This window comes from Salmo salar, chromosome 16, assembly GCF_965601325.2.
Source record: "Salmo salar chromosome 16, fSalSal1, whole genome shotgun sequence".
NCBI classification, from domain to species: domain Eukaryota; kingdom Metazoa; phylum Chordata; class Actinopteri; order Salmoniformes; family Salmonidae; genus Salmo; species Salmo salar.
The window spans coordinates 46,293,851-46,315,019 of NC_138306.1; the positions used below are offsets into that span (position 1 = coordinate 46,293,851).

The 21,169-nt window shown below is 43.7% G+C and overlaps 2 protein-coding genes across 6 annotated transcripts in view; both read left to right on the forward strand.

Annotated features, from left to right (window-relative positions):
- Positions 1–4,013: 4,013 nt before the first annotated feature.
- On the forward strand, positions 4,014–16,669 carry LOC106573946 (RNA 3'-terminal phosphate cyclase). Of its 2 annotated transcripts, XM_014149424.3 has the most exons (13): positions 4,014–4,182; positions 4,271–4,309; positions 4,748–4,782; positions 4,897–4,997; positions 5,537–5,680; positions 6,525–6,648; positions 7,612–7,670; positions 7,769–7,910; positions 12,059–12,180; positions 14,552–14,610; positions 15,281–15,375; positions 15,606–15,710; positions 15,829–16,669. In XM_014149424.3, the coding sequence occupies exons 3-13, from the start codon at positions 4,750–4,752 to the stop codon at positions 15,925–15,927; spliced, it is 1,083 nt and encodes a 360-aa protein (XP_014004899.1). In that variant the 5' UTR covers positions 4,014–4,182; positions 4,271–4,309; positions 4,748–4,749; the 3' UTR covers positions 15,928–16,669. The 2 variants fall into 2 exon arrangements, with proteins under 2 accessions (XP_014004899.1, XP_082818881.1); XM_082962755.1 differs by lacking the exons at positions 4,014–4,182; positions 4,271–4,309 and having other exon boundaries at positions 4,333–4,782.
- Positions 16,670–16,933: 264 nt separating this feature from the next.
- Positions 16,934–21,169, forward strand: part of LOC106573944 (cell division cycle 14Ab) — a 75,720-nt gene continuing 71,484 nt past the window's right edge. For all 4 annotated transcript variants that reach the window (XM_045697310.2, XM_045697311.2, XM_045697313.2 and 1 more), the window contains exons 1-2: positions 16,934–18,528; positions 19,153–19,332. In XM_045697310.2, coding sequence (XP_045553266.2) covers positions 19,230–19,332 — 103 coding nt within the window. In that variant the 5' untranslated portion in view covers positions 16,934–18,528; positions 19,153–19,229. The remainder of the gene's footprint in view (positions 18,529–19,152; positions 19,333–21,169) is intronic.

Here is a 21,169-nt window from a genome sequence, read left to right on the forward strand (position 1 = left end):
ACTATGTGTCTGTCTATCCCTGTTCTCTCCTCTCTGCACAGGCCACACAAACGCCTCACACCGCGTGGCCGCTGCCACTCTAACGTGGTGGTCCCAGCGCGCACGACCAACGTGGAGTTCCAGGTCTCCGGCAGCCTCTGGAACTGCCGGTCTGCGGCCAACAAAGCAGAGTTCATCTCAGCCTACGTTACCCTCCAGTCCCTCGACTTCTTGCCGCTGACGGAAACATGGATTACCTCAGAAAACACAGCTACTCCTACTGCTCTCTCCTCGCCTGACCACATGTTCTCGCATACCCCAAGAGCATCTGGTCAGCGGGGTGGTGGCACTGGAATCCTCATCTCTCCCAAGTGGACATTCTCTCTTTCTCCCCTGACCCATCTGTCTATCTCCTCATTTGAATTCCATGCTGTCACAGTCACTAGCCCATTCAAGCTTAACATCCTTATCATTTATCGCCCTCCAGGTTCCCTTGGAGAGTTCATCAATGAGCTTGACGCCTTGATAAGTTCCTTTCCTGAGGATGGCTCACCCCTCACAGATCTGGGTGACTTTAACCTCCCTACGTCTACCTTTGACTAATTTCTCTCTGCCTCCTTTCCACTCCTCTCCTCTTTTGACCTCACCCTCTCACCGTCCCCCCCTACTCACAAGGCAGGCAATACGCTTGACCTCATCTTTACTAGATGCTGTTCTTCTACTAATCTCACTGCAACTCCCCTCCAAGTCTCCGACCACTACCTTGTATCCTTTTCCCTCTCGCTCTCCTCCAACACTACTCACTCTGCCCCTACTCAGATGGTATTGCGCTGTCGCAACCTTCGCTCTCTCTCTCCTGCTACTCTCTCCTCTTCCATCCTATCATCTCTTTCCTCTGCTCAATCCCTCTCCAACCAATCTCCTGATTCTGCTTCCTCAACCCTCCTCTCCTCCCTTTCTGCATCCTTTGACTCTCTATGTCCCCTATCCTCCCGGCCGGCTCGGTCCTCCCCTCCTGCTCCGTGGCTTGACGACTCATTGCAAGCTCACAGAACAGGGCTCCGGGCAGCCGAGCAGAAATGGAGGAAAACTAGCCTCCCTGCGGACCTGGCATCTTTTCACTCCCTCCTCTCTACATTTTCTTCCTCTGTTTCTGCTGCTAAAGCCACTTTCTACCACTCTAAATTCCAAGCATCTGCCTCTAATCCTAGGAAGCTCTTTGCCACCTTCTCCTCCCTCCTGAATCCTCCTCCCTTCCCCCCCCTCCTCCCTCTCTGCGGATGACTTCGTCAACCATTTTGAAAAGAAGGTTGATGACATTCGATCCTCGTTTGTTAAGTCAATTGACACCGCTGGTCCTGCTCACGTTGCCCTACCCTATGCTTTGACCTCTTTCTCCCCTCTCTCTCCAGATGAAATCTTGCGACTTGTGATGGCCGGCCGCCCAACAACCTGCCCGCTTGACCCTATCCTCTCCTCTCTTCTCCAGACCATTTCCGGAGACCTTCTCCCCTACCTCACCTCGCTCATCAACTCATCCTTGACCGCTGGCTACGTCCCTTCCGTCTTCAAGAGAGCGAGAGATGCACCCCTTCTCAAAAAACCTACTCGATCCCTCTGATGTCAACAACTACAGACCAGTATCCCTTCTTTCTTTTCTCTCCAAAACTCTTGAGCGTGCCGTCCTTGGCCAGCTCTCTTGCTATCTCTCTCAGAATGACCTTCTTGATCCAAATCAGTCAGGTTTCTAGACTGGTCATTCAACTGAGACTGCTCTTCTCTGTGTCACGGAGGCTCTCCGCACTGCTAAAGCTAACTCTCTCTCCTCTGCTCTCATCCTTCTAGACCTATCTGCTGCCTTTGACACTGTGAACCATCAGATCCTCCTCTCCACCCTCTCCGAGTTGGGCATCTCTGGCGCGGCTCACTCTTGGATTGCGTCCTACCTGACAGGTCGCTCCTACCAGGTGGTGTGGTTAGAATCCGTCTCCGCACCACGTGCTCTCACCACTGGTGTCCCCCACGGCTCAGTTCTAGGCCCTCTCCTATTCTCGCTATACACCAAGTCACTTGGCTCTGTCATATCCTCACATGGTCTCTCCTATCATTGCTACGCAGACGACACACAATTAATCTTCTCCTTTCCCCCTTCTGATAACCAGGTGGCGAATCGCATCTCTGCATGTCTGGCAGACATATCAGTGTGGATGACGGATCACCACCTCAAGCTGAACCTCGGCAAGACGGAGCTGCTCTTCCTCCCGGGGAAGGACTGCCCGTTCCATGATCTCGCCATCACAGTTGACAACTCCATTGTGTCCTCCTCCCAGAGTGCTAAGAGCCTTGGCGTGACCCTGGACAACACCCTGTCGTTCTCCGCTAATATCAAGGCGGTGACCCGATCCTGTAGGTTCATGCTCTACAACATTCGCAGAGTACGACCCTGCCTTACACAGGAAGCGGCGCAGGTCCTAATCAAGGCACTTGTCATCTCCCGTCTGGATTACTGAAACTCGCTGCTGGCGGGGCTCCCTGCCTGTGCCATTAAACCCCTACAACTTATTCAGAACGCCACAGCCCGTCTGGTGTTCAACCTTCCCAAGTTCTCTCACGTCACCCCACACCTCCGCACACTCCACTGGCTTCCAGTTGAAGCTCGCATCTGCTACAAGACCATGGTGCTTGCCTATGGAGCTGTGAGGGGAACGGCACCTCCGTACCTTCAGGCTCTGATCAGTCCCTACACCCAAAGAAGGGCACTGCGTTCATCCACCTCTGGCCTGCTCGCCTCCCTACCTCTGCGGAAGCACAGTTCCCGCTCAGCCCAGTCAAAACTGTTCGCTGCTCTGGCACCCCAATGGTGGAACAAGCTCCCTCACGACGCCAGGACAGCGGAGTCAATCACCACCTTCTGGAGACATCTGAAACCCCACCTCTTTTAGGAATACCTGGGATAGGATAAAGTAATCCTTCCAACCCCCCCCCCCCCCCCCCCAAAAAAAAAACAAAGATATAGCTGTACTATTGTAAAGTGGTTGTTCCACTGGATATCATAAGGTGAATGCACCAATTTGTAAGTCGTAATTACTCCACAATTTGTAAGTCGCTCTGGATAAGAGCGTCTGCTAAATGACGTAAATGTAAATGTATACACAACATTAAGAACACCTCTTTCCATGACATAGACTGACCAGGTGAATCCAGGTGAAAGCTATGATCCCTTATTGATGTCACTTGTGAAATCCACTTCAATCAATGTAGATGAAGGGGAGGAGACAGGTTAAAGAAGTATTTTTAAGCCTTGAGACAAATGAGACAGGTGCTTGCGAAAGGGGCAGTGCATTATCATGCTGAAACATGAGGTTATGGCGACAGATGAATGGGCCTCAGAATCTCGTTCTATTTGCCATCAATGAAATGCAATTGTCTTCGTTGTCCGTACCTTATACCTTATACCTGCCCATACCATAACCCCACCACCACCATGGGACACTCTGTTCACATCAGCAAACCACTCGCCCACAAAACGCCATGTTATATGTGGTCTGCGGTTGTGAGGCTGCTTGGATGTACTGCCAAATTCTATAAAACGACATTGGAGGTGGCTTATGGTAGAGAAATTAACACAACATTTTCAGGCAACAGCTCTGGTGGACATTCCTGCAGTCAGCATGCCAATTGCACGCTTGGTGGATGGATTATCTTGTCAAAGAAGAAATGCTCACTAACAGAGATGTAAACAAATTTTTGCACAAAATTTTAGAGAAATTAGCATTTTGTATATAGACTTAAAAAATGTGTGGCAGTGTTTATTAAGGTAGACTCAGCAATATGACGTAGACGCAGAAAGTAAACAGCATATTAGGTCAATTTCCTTCAACAAGCGCGAGGCTCAACTTCTCCGAAGTTTCAGTCCCGTGGCTTTTAAGCTGTTACAGTGTGAAGCGAACACGTGCGCTTGCGCAGATACTGTGTGTGACCGTGTGAGAGCGAAGTCTTGCATCTCGCTCATCTCAATATCTGCGGTCTTGCTCGTTGCAATGCCATGACTTAATAAACGCTCTCTCGCTCTCTTTCACACACACACATACACACACACACACACACTGTAATGCGTATTAAAGTGCGGTTGAATTACACAATTCATTTTTAGATACTTTAGGATGATTTGGTCATGAAGCACGAAAATGCTAAATATCTAAGGTAAGGAAACCAATGTAATGTTGGTGAACCATCCCTTTAATGCCTATGCATTAATTAATTGTTATGATTTTTTGGTATTTTTTTCTAGGCCTTTCCCACAACTTTTACAACTTTGAACAGGGAGAGGGTGAGTCAATGGATTGCTTGCTGATCACAATTGCGCATGTGCTAACAGTCAATACGATCAAGAGTAGCAGCCTTAATGCTGAGCAACATTTCATGGAAAAATGTGAATAACACGTGAACATCGCAGTTCAAATATAACCCGTTTTTCCGTATGGTTGTGGGATTTTCCTTTTTTTCTCTCCCAAGTAATAAGAAATTGCTTTCATTGATAACTACCGCACTGCGCAGTGACGGTTGGGGGAAGTTCACAATTGGAGTAGCTACCCCAGACGCCGGCGGAGTGTCTGTTACATCAAGCGCTGTAAAAAGCTACTTCAGAGCAGACCATCCACATTTGCGTGTTTTGACATCTTTAGGGACAGACATCATACATTTCGTATAGTGGGGAAGTCATTGAAAAACATAAATATTTTTCTTCTTGTTTCAAAAATGGCCGCAGCAATGGTGGAAATGGACGGAAGTATAATGGAGGGTGTGAGTATTTCACACGATTAAAATACACTTTCTACTACATATTTTATCAACATGATTTGACATTGAACATAGAATATGTCTTTACTATGTATATTATGTTTTGTCCTCTTTCAGGGCGGGCAAATTTTGAGAGTATCTGCCGCACTGAGTTGCATCAACGGCGCTTCCATCAGAATAAACAAAATTCGCGCAGGTAGAGGTACACCAGGATTAAGGTATTCATTTCCTAAATCCATGTCATGATATTGTAGATTATGTGGCTAGATGACAACAAAAGCCACATGTCATCCTACTAATATAAGAACGCTTCATTCGAGTTGTAGTCTATTGCCCTGGGGCAATCGCCGGCGTCTCCAGACTGAAGTTCAGTTAATCAGAAAACAAAGCAAAGTTGGTTTATAGGACCTTTATTTTCCAAGCAGATAGATAGAGCGTCAACTTTAATCTCTGACAATTAATAACTGTTTTACAGCCCATGGTCTATAACTTGTCTTAACTTTTGTTTAATATTTAATGGCAGATGCCCACCCTCATAGCTACATTTTTCATGTGATCCTTTGTTGGTAATGTGCAAGCACATGGCAGTTGACTTATTTCTATCAACAACTGAACTAGAAAACTTTTCCCTCATTGCCTTGTGTTATTCAGCGCAGATAATATCATAGCCTACATATTGTCATTATTCAATTGAAATAGCTAAGTCTTTTTCCTTTCATTGTTAACCCCTTGCCCCCCTTCCCCTTTTCACTACTAGACCACAGCATCTGTCAGGGTTGGAGTTGGTGAGGGACATTTGTTGTGGAAATCTTGAGGGAGGCTCAGTGGGATCTACAGAAGTCACACTCACCCCTGGGAAAATAAAAGCTGGGAATCACACCGCAGACCCACAAACGGCAGGGTAAATCATGTTAGGCTGCACCACCGTTATTCCTGACGGCACACATTCAATGGGAGTATGGGACAGAGAGTTTTGGTTCCTAATCTCAGACAATAATTACTTTTATTTATTTATTTAACTAGGCAAGTCAGTTAAGAACAAATTCTTATTTACAATGAAGGGCTAGGAACAGTGGGTTAACTTCCTTGTTCAGGGGCGGAACAACAGATTTTTTCCTTGTTAGCTCGGGGATTCGATCTAGCAACCTAGCTCTCTAAACACTAGGCTACCTGCCGCCCCAAAGAAAGACAGAGCTGTGGATGGCTATCCAAACGCACTTGTTAAAAACCTTGTTACTATCAAGCTGACATGATACTTGATACCCATATAAACATTACCCAAAACTATGTAGAGTTTGACAATTTCACAAAATAGGAAAAAAAAACAAATTTTGCCTCAGATGATACAATATACTTCACTGTCAATTTTTAAATGTAAATTCATTTTGTGTATAACGATGGGGGATATTTACATTTGGGAGTATGGAACCCCCTGTTAATCTGCTGGGGCGGCAGATAGCCTAGCGTGTAAGGGCATTGGGCCAGTAACCAAAAGATCACTGGTTTGAATCCCCCGAGCCGGCAAGGTGGAAAAATCTGCTGTTCTGCCCTTGAACAAAGCAGTTAACCCCCAACAACAACTGCTCCCTGGGCACCTATGATGTCGATTTTAAGGCAGCCCCCCGCACCTCTCTGATTCAGAGGGTTTGCGTTTATTTTGTTTGAATGCATTTAGTTGTACAACTGACTAGGTATCCCATTTACCTTCCCTATCTATCTCATACTTCTATCTTGCTCTGTTCCAGGAGTGTGGGGCTGCTGCTGCAGGTCTCTCTACCCTGTGCCCTGTATGCTGATGGCCCCTCTGAGCTCTGTCTGAAGGGGGGCACCAACGCGGACATGGCCCCGCAGATTGACTACACCATCAAGGTATGGCTAACCTTAACCTGTGTTGGGAGAGGTACCAGTGTTTGTAATTCCATTTTTTTATTTTACCTTTATTTAACTAGGCAAGGCAGTTAGCCTTTCTGGGAAGGGGGTTCAGCTAGCGGAACACCTGGCCTACAGCCAGTGAAATTGCAGGGCGCCAAATTCAATCAACAGAAATCTCATAATTAAAATTCCTCAAACATATAAGTATTATACACCATTTTAAAGATAAAGTTCTCGTTAATCCAATCACAGTATCCGATTTCAAAAAGGCTTTACGGTGAAAGCACACCATGTGATTATGTTAGGTCAGCGTCTAGCCACAAAAAACCATACATCCATTTTCCAAAGAAGGAGAGGTGTCACAAAAGTCAGAAATAGCGTTAAAATTAATCACTAACCTTTGATCTCCATCTGGTGGCACTCCCAGGACTCCATGTTAGACAAATGTTTGTTTTGTTCGATAAAGTTAATCTTTATGTCCAAAAACCTCATTTGAAATTGGCGTTATGTTCAGAAATGCATTGTCTCAAACAAACATCTGGTGAAAATGCAGAGAGCCACATCAAATTACAGAAATACTCATCATAAACATTGATATAAGATACAAGTGTTATACATACGATTAAAGATGCACTTCTTGTTAATACAGCCACTGTGTCCGATTTCAAAAAGGCTTTACGGTGAAAGCACACCATGTGATTATGTTAGGTCAGCGCCTAGCCACAAAAACCATACAGCCATTTTCCAACCAAGGAGAGGTGTCAGAAATAGCATTAAAATTAATCACTTACCTTTGATCTTCATCTGATGGCACTCCCAGGTCTCCATGTTAGACAAATGTTCGTTTTGTTCAATAAAGCTCATCTTTATGTCCAAATACCTCCTTTTTGTTCACGCATTTTGTCCAGGTTTTGTTACCATTATATGTACTCCTAAAGTCAGTTTTACATTTTCCTCCAGGTATTCAAGCCCATTGTGGAGAAGTTTGGTGTACATTTCAACTGTGACTTGAGAATGAGGTTAGTATCGTCCCCCCTGTTAGATTAGTGTTGGTGTAAAAAAAAAAAATACTGCCTGGTCCCCAAAATATGACCATACGTGTTCTTGTCTTGAATAGGGGCTACTACCCCAAAGGCGGAGGTGAGGTGGTGGCTAAGGTTAGCCCAGTGAGCGAGCTGAGCCCTGTCAACATGACCGAACGAGGAACCATCTCCAAGATCTATGGAAGGTCCTTTGTTGCTGGGGTTTTACCCTATAAGGTACCATACCAAGCAATGGCTTTGGGTTAGTTGCCTATGAATTTTACTTTAAGTGCCAATAGAAAGTCCACACCAGCTTGAACTTTTTTCACATCTTGTTGCGTTACAAAGTGGGATTTAAGAAGATTGTAATTGTACTACACAAAATACTCCATAATGTCAAAGTGAAAAGAGAATTCTACGCATTTTACAAATTACACAGTTTGTTTAGGCAAACTGGCTTAACAAATCACAAGTTATATGGACTCACCATAAGGCCATTAGGGATTTTAAAACTGCTACAGTGTTCAATGGCAATGATGGGAGAAAACCGAGGAAGAAAAAAACATGGCAAAGGAATGCTATTTTTGGCCTAAATGCAAAGCCTTATGTTTGGGGGAAAATCCAACACATCACTGAGTAACTGCCTCCTTATTTTCAAGCATGGTGGTGGCTGCATCATGGTATGGGTATGCTTGACATCGGCAAAGACTGGGCAGTTTTTCAGGATGAAAAGAAACAGGATTGAGCTAAGCCAGTGTTTCCCACATTCGGTGCTCAGGACCCAAAGGGGTACACGTTTTGGTTTTTGCCCCAACACTGCACAGCTGATTTAAGTGATCAAAGCTTGATGATTCGTTGATTGTTTGAATCAGCTGTGTAGTGCTTGGGCAAAAACCAAAACGTGCACCCTTTGGGGTCCAGAGGACCGAGTTTGGGAAATCCTGAGCTAAGCACAGGCAAAATCCAAGAGAACCTGCTTCAGTCTGCTTTACACCATACACTTGGAAAGGAATTAATCTTTCAGCGGGACAGTAACCTACAACATAAAGCCAAATCTACACTGCAGTTGCTTACCAATACGACTGAATGTTCCTGAGTGGCCAAGTTACAGTTTTGACTTAAATCTGCTTGAAAATCTATGGCAAGACTTTTGTGAAGTGCAAGTGCTGGTTTAGGAAAGTTGTTTTATTGTATTATTAAAAACAAGGTATTTGGTATTTATTAGGATCCCCATTAGCTGTTGCAAAAGCAGCAGCTACTCTTCCTGGGGTCCACACAAAACATGAAATACTACAGAACATCATTAGACAAGAACAGCTCAAGGACAGAAATACATACATTTTTAAAAAGGCATACGTAAAAAGGAGAGGGGTTATTTAAGATGCTCTTTGAAGAGGTAGGGTTTTTGTCTTTTTGTTTTTGTCTTTTGTCTTGATCATGGTGAGGGAGAGGATGTTGTCCTGGCACCACATGGCCAGGTCTCTGACCTCCCTATATGCTGTCTTGCCGGTGATCAGGCCTACCACTGTTGTCATCGGCGAACTTAACGATTGGAGTCGTGCCTGACCATTCAGTCATGAGTGAACAGGGAGTACAGGAGGGGACTGAGCACGCACCCCTGAGGGGCCAATGTGTTGAGGATCAGCGTGGCGGATGTGTTGTTACCTACCCTTACTACCTGGGGGCGGCCCATCAGGAAGTTCCTGATCCAGTTGCAGAGGGAGGTGTTTAGTCCCAGGGTCCTTAGCTTATTGATGAGCTTTGAGACACTATGGTATTGAATGCTGAGCTGTCGTCAATGAATAGAATTCTCACATAGGTGTTCCTTTTGTCCAGGTGGGAAAGGGCAGTGTGGAGTGCAATAGAGATTGCATCATCTGTGGATCTGTTGGGGTGGTATGCAAATTGGAATGGGTCTAGGGTTTCTGGGATAATGGTGTTGTGAGCCATGACCAGCCTTTCAAAGCACTTCATGGCTACAGACGTGAGTGCTACGGGTCGGTAGTCGTTTAGGCAGGTTACCTTGGTGTTCTTGGGCACAGGCACTATGGTGGTCTGCTTAAAACATGTTGGTATTACAGACTTGGAGAGGTTGAAAATGTCAGTGAAGACACTTGCCAGTTGTTCAGCGCATGCTCGCAGTACACCTCCTGGTAATCCGTCTGGCCCCATGGCCTTGTGAATGTTGACCTGTTTAAAGGTCTTACTCCCATCGGCTGCGGAGAGTGTGATCAGTCTTCCAGAACAGCTGGTGCTCTCATGCATGTTTCAGTGTTATTTGCTTCGAAGCGAGCATATAAGTAGTTTAGCTCATCTGGTAGGCTCATGTCACTGGGCAGCTCTCGGCTGTGCTTCCCTTAATCGTCTGTAATGGTTTGCAAGCCCTGCCACATCCAACGAGCATCAGAGCCGGTGTAGTACGTTTCGATCTTAGTCCTGTATTGGCGCTTTGCCTGTTTGATGGTTTGTCGGAGGCCATAGCGGGATTTCTTATAAGCTTCCGGGTTAGAGTCCCGCTCCTTGAAAGCGGCAGCTCTAGCCTTTAGCTCAGTGTGGATGTTGCCTGTAATCCATGGCTTCTGGTTGGGTATGTACGTATGGTCACTGTGGGGACGACGTCATTGACGCACTTATTGATGAAGCCAATGACTGATGTGGTGATCTAGTCACTGGTGCTTCCTGCTTTAATTTTTGCTTGTATGCAGGAATCGGGAGGATATAATTATGGTCAGATTTGCCAAATGGAGGGCGATTTAAAAAAAAAAAAAAAAATAAATAAATAAATAAATAAATAAAAAAAGTTTCCCTGAATTAAAGTCCCCCGCCAAGAGTGGCGCCGCCTCTGGGGGAGCGTTTTCCTGTTTGCTTATGGTGGTCTTAACGCCAGCATCAATCTGAGGTCTTATGTAGATAGCTACGAAAAATACACCAACTCTTGGTATATAGTGTGGGCTACAGCTTATCAAGAGATACTCTAACTCAGGCGAGCAAAACCTTGAGACTTCCTTAGATGTTGTGCACCAGCTCGTTTACAAAAATACATAGTCCGCCTCCCCTTGTCTTAACAGACGCCGCTGTTCTATCCTGCCAGTACAGCGTATAACCAGCCAGCTGTATGTTGATGTTGTCATTCAGCCACAACTCCGTGAAGCATAAGATTTTACAGTTTTGAATGTCCCATTGGTAGTTTAATCGTCCGTGTAGGTCATCGATTTTATTTTCCAAAGATTGCACGTTTGCTAGCAGAATGACAGGCAGTGGGGGTTTATTCGTTTGCCTACGAATTCTCAGAAGGCAGCCTGCCCTCCGGTCCCATTTTCTCCGTCTTCTCTTCATGCAAATGACGGGGATCTGGGCCTGTTCCCGGGAAAGCAGTATGTCATTCACGTCGGACTCGTTAAAGGGAAAAAAGGATCCTGCCAGTTCGTGGTGAGTAATCACAGTTCTGATGTCCAGAAGTTTTTTTCGGTCATAAGAGATGGTAGCAGCAACATTATGTAAAAAATATAAGTTCCAAACAATGCAAAGAAACGAACAAAAAAACCACAGTCTGTGCCTGTGTATGAAAGAGATTCTGTGTACTATGTCATTGCTCTCCGGCTCTCTCTCTGCTGTGTCCACTGAGCTGTTGGGCCTGCCCTGCAACCTCATTGGTTAACCCTGGGTAGGCTTTTGGTAGCTGTCACTCAAATGCGAGGGGCTGAAGCTCTTTGGGTAGAATTCAAATTCCTAGGGGGCTGGCCCACATGGGGTGGAAATGTAGGGAAAATGGCGCAGCTTCAAGAAAACGTTTCTTTCAAACTAGTGATTTCGTGGCTAATTGAGGTAAGACATTATGCTTACAATTGGCTCATTCACCCCTGTAACTATTTCCGAGGTTGTTGCTGTAAATGAGAACGTGTTCTCCGTCAACGTACTTGGTAAAATAAGGGTTAAATAAAAAATCTTAATGTATGACCTACACATTGACACATCCAGCCCAAAGAGGGAGGTAGTCACCAAAATACCAGGGCATGTCTTTAATGTAGTACTAAAGTGATTACTTTTAGCCCTACCTACATGTACATATTACCTCAACTACCTTGTACCCCAGCACATTGACTTGGTACCGGTACTCCTTGTATAATCTTTTCACGGTGAAGTCCACACTTGTTGTATACGGCGCATGTGACAAATAAAGTAACATTTTAATTTTACGGTTTGGTCTTTATTCCACTTGTGTACTTACAAACAACGGATTAGACCTTTCTGGACAGGTGACATGCATGTGATGGAGCAGTTTCCTATCCATCTGCTATCCCTCTGGACTTAAATGCACATGATGATAAAATGAAGTAGTTTCTGAGATCAAATTTGAGTGAGCTCAAATACTCCTTTTCCTCCAGCTTGCCAAGGACATGGCAACGACGGCAACAAGAGTTATCAGGCGAGAGATAAAGGACCTTTACATCAACATCCAAACACTGCAGGAGAAGGACATGGCCTGTGGAAGCGGCAACGGCATCATGTGAGTGTATTTACATGACATTAACCATTGCATTATCAATCAAATGTATTTATAAAGCCCTTTTTACATAGGCATATGTCACAAAGTGCTTATACAGAAACTCAGCCTAAACGCCAAACCGCAAGAAATGCAGATGTAGAAGCATGATAGCTAGGAAAACTTCTTAGAAAGGAAGGAACCTAGGAAGAAACCTAGAGAGGAACCAGGCTCTGAGGGGTCCTCTTCTGGCTGTGCCGGGTGGAGATTATAAGAGTTCATGGCCATTAAGGCCAGATCGTTCTTCAAGAAGTTCAAACGTTCATAGATGACCAGCAGGGTGAAATAATAATCAGTGGTTGTAGAGGGAGCAACAGGTCAGTACCTCAGGAGTAAATGTCAGTTGGCTTTGAGGTCGAGACAGCAGATGGGATAGGTGTAGGGAGAGGGAGGGTCGAAACAGCAGGTCCGGGACAAAGTAGCACCTCTGGTGAACAGGTCAGGTTTTCCATCGCCACAGAAACTGGATCAGAGGCACAACCAGGTGGACTAGGGACAGCCAGGGGTCATCAGTCCAGATGGTCCTCCGGGAGGGGAAAGCGATGGGAGAATTAGAGGGATACCAGATAAAACTGTAAAAACAGTTCAAAGATGTCTATACCTGTATGACCCCAGTAAACCTGGATCAATCACAATCAATGGCAATGTTTTCTGTGAAGATCTTTGTCAAAACAGTTGCACTAGTGGAGGATCTTGGATGTCATCTGAACATGCTTCATTGGTAGTGACTATCGTGATGGTTATTTTATCAAATCAGTTAACGGTTTAATTATTACGTGATTAAATTAATCATGTAACAATTAACTCATTAGCAATCTTGGGGCACCACAAAGTTTGTTTAATGAGTTACCGTTTCCCGAATTAACTAAAGAATATATTGTAAAATTAGTCATCCATTAATTATTATTACCTCATCAGTCTTTCTGAACGTCGTTGACTTAAAATCTGCATGAACCGTAGTCTAAATGATTCAGTGATACACAAATTGGCTTCATTATTTACTAACTAAATAATCACACAGAATTACATAAACACATACACGATAGATTATATGTTGACTACTAACATAATGCAATGAAAAGTCTCTAGTGGACTAACCTGATATGACAGCTTGGTACACAATGAAAAGGGAGGGGCATGTAAGGAGAAGAGACAGTACATTTATTGTACATGCATGTGGAAGCTATGCTCATGGGAATATGAATACTTTGCACATGAACGACCGCTCATTCGAAAATAATTGCAATGGTGTATATATTTACGCTTGTATGTCTTTGTTGTCTCTGTTGAAATCGCCCGGTCCATCTATTGAGTCATTCGACAGAAGTCTCTGGTTTGTCCACCAGAGGTCACAATGTCCTTTGTATTTGTTGTCGTCTTTCTTTGTTTTGGAAGTTTTTGTTAGAATGGATACATCAAAGGTACACAATGGTCGTTTGCTGAGATCTCCCTCGTGTCTTTGCTCAAAGTTCTAGACTACATTACCCAGCTGTAGACTGAGAATGTTTGGTATAGTCTTCGCCTTCACTTGTCGAGAGTGTCTTGTAGTTTTAGACCATTTGTCACGTATTCAGCTCGCGTATACCCGGCAATGAACTGGTGTATATTTAAATTGCAACCATTTCAACGTGTTCTGGTCTACTGTAAATTTTATTAGGAGTTCTTTTATGCACTCACCTTCGAAGGGCATGGTTACTGACTTGGCAAAAAGTATTTATATAAAAACAATCTAAATTAGAAGGCTAAAATCACATTTCATCTTCTCACAAATAGTTTCATATTTAATCATCTAAGTTGTACAACATTTAGATGTAAACCTGACCCTGTGAATGCGTACACTTTCAGAGATAGTTATTTAGTTATACCGTCCTTAACTTATTGCGGATCAGTGCGCCAACATCCGGTGAAATTGCAGAGCGCGAAATTCAAAATACAAAATTTGTAATAAACATTCATGAAAATACAAGTGTCTTACATCGTTTAAAAGCTTAACTTCTTGTTAATCCAGCCGCTTTGTCAGATTTCAAAAAGGCTTGACGGCGAAAGCAGACCATGCGATTATCTGAGGACAGCGACCCGCGTTCAAAAGCATTCAACATTTTCCAAACAAGCGGAGGCGTCACGAAAGTCAGAAATGGCAATTTAAAAGAAATAATTTACCTTTAAAGATCTTCCTCTGTTTGCAATCCCAAGAGTGTTCGATAAAGTCCTTTATATCCCAAAAAAGTAAGTTTAGTTGGCGTGCTTGATTCAGTAATCCACCGGTTTCCCTCGCTCATCTTAAATGCTATCCACCTCTACCACATTTTTGATATGTTGTCTCTATTCTCCCCAGAATCATCGCAGAGTCTTCCACAGGCTGTATATTTGCAGGGTCAGCTCTTGGCAAGAAAGGTGAGAAATCCATTGTTCTTGTGCTAGTTTGGTCTATGAAGTGAAGTGTACAGACCAATATCTACCACTAGTGGGCAACGTTCTACAAAGAAAGGCTTGCTAGGCAATGTTATGATGTGAAACTGTATATAAGCTTGGATGGTGAGTAAAGTTGTGCTTCAACATAAGCATTGCTAAGGCCATATAAGGTAAGCAGTCAACAGCAGAGAATAGGGAAATATTGAGAAAAAGGAAAATATTGTTGGCTAAAGTTTTCAAATTGCTATCATATGCATCTGTACGTAGTTTTTTTAATGTTGTGACCGTTACATGAAGAACACAGTTTGTTCTATTGGGGGCAGAGTTAGGAAGTGTATGTATCTGAATGATTTAAATATCCAACCCAGCTCTATCCAATGACCTGGTTTGCACCTCCCCTGTGACTCTCTGGTACCCCCTCGCACACCGATAACCTCTGGGCCAGTATTCTCAAATCATCTAAGAGTAAGATATCTGTTGATTTTGAGTCAGTTTTGCTTTTTAGATCATAATATGATTAGATTATTCTAGGGAGGCCTGATCCTAGATAGACACTACAAATACGGGCCCAGATAAAATAATTTGGAAAAAATTATAACAAATGCTGAGTGGATTGGCTGTCTAACGCTGGTCCCCCCCCCCAATGTCTCAGGTGTTTACCCAGACAAAGTGGGCTTCGAGGCTGCAGAGATGCTGCTCAGGAATATAAGGCACAACGGCTGTGTGGACGAGTTTCTGCAGGACCAGGTTAGCAATGTACCACGCACACACACAGGGGTATTTCACAAAGCAAGCTTAGGTGTCCTCCTGTAAGTAATCTAGAATCATTGTAATTAACGTGTACTTCCAAATTCAAGTTAAGAATAGGTGCTTGACACCACACCTCTCTTTTCCTCACTGTCCATTTCACCGCAGCCACTTGAACTTACTCTATTTGGAGTCAGCTGCTGAACTCTTCTTCTTTCACTCTCTGGCAGCTCATCCTTTTCATGGCCTTGGCGAACGGCATCTCCAGAATCCGCACTGGCCCAGTCACCCTACACACGAAGACTGCCATCCATGTGGCAGAACAGCTCACCCAGGTGGGTCCAAAACACATTTTAATTGATTTCCAAAGACTCAATTGATGGGAAAATGAGTACTCGGTGCATGGTTTTATAAAGTCAACTTTTTTATATCAAATTCTTTCCTTATTCCCAGGCCAAGTTTACAGTGACCAAGGCAGATGACGAGAATGCCAGCAATGACACCTACATCATCGAGTGCCAAGGAGTGGGTGTCACCAACCCTCATTTCTAGCCACGCCCATGTGTCTAACCGCCCCTTTTATGTTGTCTCCACCTGCAGCCGTGGATAGAAGAGGCACTGGAGACACTACTGTGTCACCTAACGGTCGGATGCTGCTTCTATTTATATTAGGATTTATTATGGCACGATATTCAAGCAAATGAATTATTGGTTTACAAATGCACAGCCACATGACAGTTGGTCATCGTTGTCCTTTCCCCCTATTGCATTAACTGTCATTACCCTCGTAGCTTGTATAACTCAGGGTATTAATGCCTTACACTGTTATAATAAAAACATTAGATTTCTGTGTAGAAGGGGTGTACGTTTCAGCAGTCTGTTGAAGCGCCTCAGTGCATACAGGCTTTTATGGCAAAAAAACATTGTTCATGGTCTCTGTCCCTAGTTGATCATTGTAGTTCCATTTTGCTTCATACGGGGAGGATTTCTGTATTTTGAAAGATATGTCTTGAAAACGTGATTGCTAACAGGCAACATTTTGGGGCTATGACAACAATGGACTTATGAAACAAAGACCAATATGTTGTTTTTGGGTGGAGTTTTCCTTTAAGTCAATTATTTCACTTATTAGATTTTTTTTTTGGTGCATTGTTTGTCACTCAGGTAATGCAGATTAGACTGCAGAGTTGTGTTGACTACTGTATTAGTCAGATAATGTTTAAAAGACAATTTGGAGATTTGTTTTCCACATTGTTTTGAGAAAATATGAATAAAATACCTTATTTTTGCCTGATCTGAACAAGAGGTGATCTTGAGTAAAGGATTTCTGACAGATCATGGATTTATTCAGATATCTTCTCACCCCCAGAAATGTGTAGCTGGACATCTGTCATCACTCATAGCCCCTTCATAGCATTAAAAAAGTAAATCCATGTCTTTACATATCATGGTAGTGATTCAAACTGTTTTAGTACAGGAGACTATTTAATTCCAGTGAATGACTCGTTCCAGGAATCTTAGATGTGCTGAAGAGTACATAGCCATAGCATGGAGTTGCTTGTCTGATAGCTAATAACTGTCTAGCTGACCCAGCTTGATAGCATGGTCATGTAATACTTGGCAACTAATGATTCACCAGCAAGAACCTTTGCTTTTTGCCATTACAACTGTTGAGGTGCTTAGTGATCTTATTCCAGATCATTAGCAGAAATAGCTGCAGGGTTGTCTGACTGGAAAGCATGCAGTCAGACACCTTGAGCATTTCACTGTACTTGTGCATGTGACTACTTGAAGTCTTCAGGAGTGAAGTGTAGACCTGTGAAAAACCTTATGTAAATTCTCTCAGCAAAGCTGACTTTTTGTCCTCCCGTCTGCAACTACTTGACAACGTTTGACAAGCTCTCAAAGTAATGAGAAGGTAAACTATGGTACGTTTTAGCTTTGCTTGTTGAGTGGTTATGAAAGTGGTGAATGTGTGAGGGCATGAGGGTTGACTGCAAGGCTTGTTGCTTAGCTATTTTTGTGGCCTATTCCAATTCTCTTCACTCACCACCAAATGTGTAGACATGTCATTGGTGAGGTTGTTGTGAACATTGAAAAAAAAGCTCAATCTCCAGTTATTCACAACAGTAATCTACGTGTGTTGCTGGTAGCCACAAACTTCCTAATTTTACGCTATTGTTTTAGATTGAAACTGATATTGTTTTTATTGGTAGCTCAGTCATTGTATACTGATTTTACAGTACATAAAACTACAAATTCTCATGAATAAAAACATAGTCCAAAAGTACTACACCCATAATAGCAGCACTATATAAACTTTAGGCTGCTTTGTCTATTTCAGGGACACCCCAGGTCCTGGCTATGTATTCACGGCACGGGATATTGTGTAATCTTATCAGTTATCATCTCGTCCTGTTTCCTTCCATCTTTTCATCGTCCTTCCTTTTTCTCCACCCATCCTGTTTGTCTGTTCTCGGATGCAATAAAAGGTTCCAAACCGTAAAGACCATTTAGGGAGCTGATGTAGAAGGACTTGAAAGTATGATAATGAGAAAGATTTGTTTGCTACAGTACCGCAGGCCTACAATCAGTCATCTCTGTGCGTTCACAAACCGTGGCGGTGCTGATAGATACAGTATGTCAACACCACATGACTTTAGGGCCGTTGTGTCATTTTTACTGCAGATAAAGCAAGAAAAACAAACTATAGACATCTTATCAGGTTCATAGTGTAGGGTGACATGAAAGAACAGGCCTGAAAATGTACAATGTAAACAATATACTGTAACCTGTATTTGTCAAATATACACACTTGTATGTTGTTCCTCGTCAACCATTGCGTAACCTTTCTGAACTGCCCTTACAATGGTTGCATAAGGGATTATTGTCAACACACTTCTGAAGTGAAAAGATTTACTCAGAGTTGGCAGAGCCATAAAAGCCTATGTTTCAAAACCAGTACTAACACTGAGAGGTTGGGGAAATTGCATCACGTCACTGTTTTAAATTCGCAAAACACCCTGTCAAGACAACTCTCTTGATCTAATACTCCTATTGTCTGGTGGTTCTTTAGAATAAACTGATGAGAGGAAACTATGCACATCCAAACATTCTCTTGTCTGAAATTGCTTTCCTTGTTGCACAGTGCAGGTAAGCCATCTCTTCACAGCACAGAGGTTGGTGTCACCTTAATTGGGGAGGACGGGCTTGTGGTAATGGCTGGAGCGGAATCAGTGGAATGGTATCAAACACATAGTTTGATGCCATTCCATTTGCTCCGTTCTAGCCATTCTTATGAGCCGTCCACTGCTTTACAGGTACAGGTTTGCTTGTCCTTCTTCTCCATGATGTCAGATGTGGAGAGTATTAAGTCGTCTCAACCTGTGCCCGATTGACACAACACCAAATACAAACAACTCGTCAATGCATGGTGTGTGTGAAATACTGTAATACACAGCACAGCAATTAGATGACAAGTGAGCAGCATTTATAGGGCAGATGGATTTCTATCTACATAGAGGAAATGGCACATTAGTGGTTGATCAATCGGAGAGGGAACTCAAGGAAGCTTGAAATTCACACCTTGGCTGCTGTGTAACAGGAACAGGAGCCCCATGTGAGGGCTGATCACATTGCAGTAACCTGAGGTGGTTACCTGATCTCACCTTGCTAGCTTTGTGTTCCTCTGGCATGCTCAGGGGTACAGCACTCACAAAGCCCCTCTTTCTATCGTTTGGTAAACATCGACTTGTTTATATTCTGGGGTTGGAGCAGCACAGTGATCCATAGAGTTGTCGCTGAGGTCCCGGGTGGCCCCCAAACCTCCCGTTTTGCTGCACCCCAATGAAGGCATGTCAGACGTTGCATCCTGGAGGACCCAGGAGCACGGTGACTGGAGCCAGCCTGCAGCCGCAGCATCAGCCCCCCAGCGGGTCTGGATCTCTCTCATAGCAGGTGAGCTAGATCCATGGAAAACCACATTCTCTCCCTAACTTCTGCCAGAGGCATCAACCTTTACTAGGATCAATGAGTATTATATCTGGGATTGGGCTTTGTTTTATGTGGTATCTCTTCTAAGCTCCACTTATTGATTGGCAATAACTGTATTATGGGACTTTGAGGCGAAAACAGGCACGGTCTTTATTGCAATCCTGTGATTGAATGAAAATGAAACAAACAGCTACTATTATAAAGGCATGCTATTACAGATAGTGAAACTGCCACGTCCGTTTGTGATATTACAACAAAGAGGTTACTGTATACAATGAACACTTTTTTTCTCCCTTGGACATCATTCCCGATGCTACAGAACAATAGCAACAACCAAAAAATGTGCGCAATTTGCGACGCTCCTCAGCTCTGCTTCGTCAACAAAACAAAAACAACAGCGACGCTGTTTCCCTACTGCGGATTCCGTCTTTAAACGACAGTTCATTAAAATACAAATGTATATAATGTACTTACCAAATAAACCTGAGTATGCGCATAGGGTTGATACAAGCCTAGGTAATAAGCCTACCTTGAAAGGCCAGAGTTTGTCCTGGTCAAGTTCTGGATTATATTTCTGTCAATTTAGGGGACTTTTTTGACTCAAGAGCAGCTCCGGAGGCATAAATTCTGTGTAGTCCCAAACTGTGCATGATGGCAACAAAAACAAGGGGTTGCTTTCAGTTCACTCACTTACTCCCTCTCATTGGGGGTGACCCACATAAATACTGGCACGAGAGGATGATACCCATGGAGATCCTATTAAATTCCTATCAAGTGACATACAGTTCTTTTCGGAATGTATTCAGACCAATTGACTTTTTCCACATTTTGTTAGGTTACAGCTTTATTCTAAAATGTATTAAATATTTTTCCCCCCTCATCAATCTACACACAATACCCCATAATGACAAAGCAAAAACAGGAAATTGTTGCAAATTGATTGATTTTTAAATAAATAAAATATCGTATTTACATAAGTATTCAGAGCCTTTACCTAGTACTTCTTGGGCATGATGCTCCAAGCTTGGCACACCTGTATTTGGGGAGTTTCTCCCATTCTTCTCTGGAGACCCTCTCAAGCTCTGTCAGGTTGGATGGGGAGTGATGCTGCACAGCTATTTTTAGTCCGGGCTCTGGCTGGGCCACTCAAGGACATTCAGAGACTTGTTCTGAAGCCACTCCTGCGTTGTCTTGACTGTGGGCTTAGGGTCATTGCCCTGTTGGAAGGTAAACCTTCACTCCAGCCTGAGGTCCTGAGCGCTCTGGAGCAGGTTTCCATCAAGGATCTCTCTATACTTTGCTCCGTTCATCTTTCCCTCAATTCTGACTAGTCTCCCAGTCCATGCCGCTGAAAAACATTACATTTACATTTTAGTCATTTAGCAGACGCTCTTATCCAGAGCGCCTTACAGTAGTGAATGCATACATTTCATTTCATGCATTTTTTTGTACTGGTATCCCGTGGGAATCAAACCCACAACCCTGGCATTGCGCACACCATGCTGGCGTTGCAAACACCATGCTCTACCAACTGAGCCACAGGGAACATCCCCACAGCATGATGCTGCCACCACCATGCTTCACCGTAGGGATGGTGCCAGGTTTCCTCCAAACGTTACGCTTGGCATTCAGGCCAATGAGTTCAATCTAGGTTTCATCAGACCAGATAATCTTGTTTCTTATGGTCTGAGAGTCCTTTAGGTCCCTTTTGGCAAACTCCAAGCGGGCATTCATGTGCCTTTTACTAAGGAGTGGCTTCTGTCTGGCAACTCTACCATAAAGGCCTGATTGGTAGAGTGCT

What these genes read in the sequence shown, in the direction of transcription:
- LOC106573946 (XM_082962755.1), top strand. Translation starts at nt 4,738, where the DNA reads ATGGCCGCAGCAATGGTGGAAATGGACGGAAGTATAATGGAGGGT. An exon ending in AGATTGACTACACCATCAAG is followed by an intron (nt 6,649 to 7,611) that starts GTATGGCTAACC and finishes ATTTTCCTCCAG; the next exon opens with GTATTCAAGCCCATTGTGGA. An exon ending in AACTGTGACTTGAGAATGAG is followed by an intron (nt 7,671 to 7,768) that starts GTTAGTATCGTC and finishes TGTCTTGAATAG; the next exon opens with GGGCTACTACCCCAAAGGCG.